We start from the raw sequence: 2,922 nt of genomic DNA on the forward strand, positions 1-2,922 counted from the left end.
AAAATACCAGGGCTGAATTAGTATCTATACGATCAAGGAGATAATTATTTAGAGCTTTACCGCGCTACCTACGCTGCTTCTGTCGCAAAGTGTAGCCGGATTTTGCAGGTCTCGGAGATATCTCCTAGCTAGAGGGGTATAGAGGAGCTGAAAGCGGTGTAAGAAGCTAGAAGGAGGTGTAGAGGTCGAGAAAGGAAGGTGTAGGAAGAGAGGGAAGCGGAAGTAATAGCTTCTATAGAGGTAGCGGGAGAGTAAGACGGATCTACTAGCAACGGCTGGAAAAGAGGGTAAATGCATTAGTTCTAATAATTAATCATTTATATCGTATTATAACTTATATACTAGTACTATATAAACCACCGTTAGGCACCAGGGCGCCTATATATTAGCCGCCTATCTCTAACCTATATAGAGTTAATTGTCTAATACTACATATAACCCCGCACGCATAGCTATATAGCTAGGTATATAATCTATAGCATTATTTAATAGCCTAAGGCACTATTATAGTCTTATAGGCTAGTCGGGGTAATAGGCCTATATAAGGACCTTTATAGCTCTAATAGGCGTAGGCCTAAGGGCACTTATATCTTTCGTGGGTGCTAGGTTATTATAACTAGCTATAATATATAGCTGCTAAGCTAAAAGCTAATAAATGCACTATTATATAATATTAAAAACCTAACCTATAATCTTTATCCTAAATATTTCTAGACGGAGAAACTTCTCCGAGCAAGCTATAGATATATAATAAGATAACTAATTTTACGGCCTATTATATACTCTAAATTTTAGATAGATATATATCTTAGAATTTTTACAGTTATTTATATAAGGAGGCAACTTCCGCCTAGGAAATATTATACTATGTAATTTTCGCGAAGCGTGGCCTAATGTCGCTGTTCTCGGAGATATCCCTTAGTAAGAGGGACCTAGGAAGCTGAAAACACCGGTGTGGAAGAAGGAAGAAGGAGCTGAAAGGAGGTGCAGAGAGGAGGGTGGGGGCAAGAAGGGAAGTAGAAGTAGCGATAGCTTCCTATAGGTGGCGAAAGATAAGACGGATGTGCTGGCAACGGCTAAAAGAGGGAAAAACCGGCAAAAGCTCGGTAGTTAAGAGGACATTAGTGGCTTCTTTAAGCAGGATCTTCTTTGTTAATTGGGATGCTAGACGGATATAAAGAGGGCGCTAGATAGAGGAAAGAAGGACAATTAAGGCAATACAACAATTACTCCCCTGCTACTGCTACCCCGCAAGAATCAAATAACTTTGCCCTGCCTATCCGACCCCTTACTTCTACTTTTACCTTCGTGCATTTTATATGCACTTCTCGCACCTCTCTTCGCGAGTAATCATAAGTGCTAAATATTCAACGTCTTATTTATATTCATCCTTGCTTTTCTAGGATAACTAGATCTGCTACGAACATCTCTATTCCCGGATTCTTATATTGCCTAGTTTATTTACCTGCTCCTATTTATATCCTTTCCGGGATCATCTAGAGAGCTGCCATGGCACTTAGAATATTGTCGACGTTGTTTAAACATCCAACAGTAGACGAAACTTCGTCTATCGTAAAAGGAATTATGCTAACCTTTATAATTATTTCGGCAATCTCTCTTATTAAATGTCGGCTCGAACACTATCTTGACCAAAAGCCGTTTCCTCTGGCTAACCCTCCTATGTGGTACCAGCCTCGGATTATTAGACAAATAGAGTTTTTATTTAAAAGCTCGGAAGTTCTCTCCGATGGTAGAAGAGATAATGTTGGAAAGCCCTTCAGACTCTTGTCAGAACTCGGCGAAGTGTTGGTGTTACCGTCGCTATTTGCAAATGTTATTGGCAACAATACACGTCTTAATGCTCATAAAGCTCGGGCAGAGGTGAGAAACTAAACCAACTTTATATCACAACGTATTACTGACTATAAGTAGCAAGTTCATAGCTATTTACCTGGTTTTGAGCCGTTCCGGTTTATTCAAGATGAGTCTCGAATTTTGCACACAGTGATTAAGAAGTGGCTGAAAGGAGGGAATCTCGGTACGTTGGCCCGGTCTTCAATATCTCAATGGTTTCTTTAATAATATATCAAGACGCTTTAGTTAAGCCGCTTTCATCCGAAGCGGAGCTAGCTACCAGAATGCTTCTCGGCGACTGCTTAGGTAATTCTTTCGCCAAGAGTTGTATAGGCTGTATTGACAGGACATATTAGAATGGCGCGAGTGCAAACCTTTTGAATCTATTCTCGACCTAATAGTCCGCATGACATCTGGTATCTTCCTGGGCGACGACATCGGCCGCAACGAAGACTGGTTAAGGATCACCAGCGAGTATACATTTCACAGCCTCGAAGCAATCGTAAAGATCAACCTTGTACCTAGGCCGCTTCGGGGCATGCTTCACTGGTTCTTTGCAGATTGCAAAAAAGTGAGGCGATGTTATGCCCAAGCGCAGGAGTTCTTGAGACCTATTGTCGAAAATCGAAATACGAAAGGCCAGTTCAAGACTGGAGACAAGTTTAAACCGATATTCAATGACAGTATCGATTGGGCCGAGCACGAGAGCAACGGTCATTCCTACGAACCGTCCGCCTTCCAACTCATACTATCATTTACAGCAACACATAACACAACGGACCTTTGCACCTATACGTTAGCCCTGCTGGCCAGCAACCCAGAATTATTTGAACCAGTGCGCAGAGAGATGGTCGACACCCTTCGGTCGCATGGATGGAAGCAAGGGGCGCTCGATGATCTGAAATTGCTCGATAGCGCGATAAAAGAGGCGCAGCGTCTAAAGCCTATCGATTTAGGTGAGGCCACCGAAAATTACAGCCATGTTTATTTCGTGCTGATCATTTTAGTGACAATGAGCCGAATCGTTTCCGAGAATACTATCATTGCCGGCGATTTGAAGATACGTAA

At 42.0% G+C, this 2,922-nt stretch overlaps 1 protein-coding gene across 1 annotated transcript; it reads left to right on the top strand.

The window, feature by feature from the left end:
* Positions 1-2,260: 2,260 nt before the first annotated feature.
* HRG_08628 (cytochrome p450 domain-containing protein) lies at positions 2,261-2,922 on the top strand (the record flags this gene model as incomplete). The annotated part of the gene is made up of 2 exons (XM_044867099.1): positions 2,261-2,810; positions 2,888-2,922. 2 exons carry the CDS (start codon positions 2,261-2,263, stop codon positions 2,920-2,922), a joined length of 585 nt encoding a protein of 194 aa, XP_044717986.1.

The sequence above is a fragment of the Hirsutella rhossiliensis genome (genome assembly GCF_020360975.1).
Source record: "Hirsutella rhossiliensis strain HR02 chromosome Unknown scaffold00010, whole genome shotgun sequence".
NCBI classification, from domain to species: Eukaryota; Fungi; Ascomycota; class Sordariomycetes; order Hypocreales; family Ophiocordycipitaceae; genus Hirsutella; species Hirsutella rhossiliensis.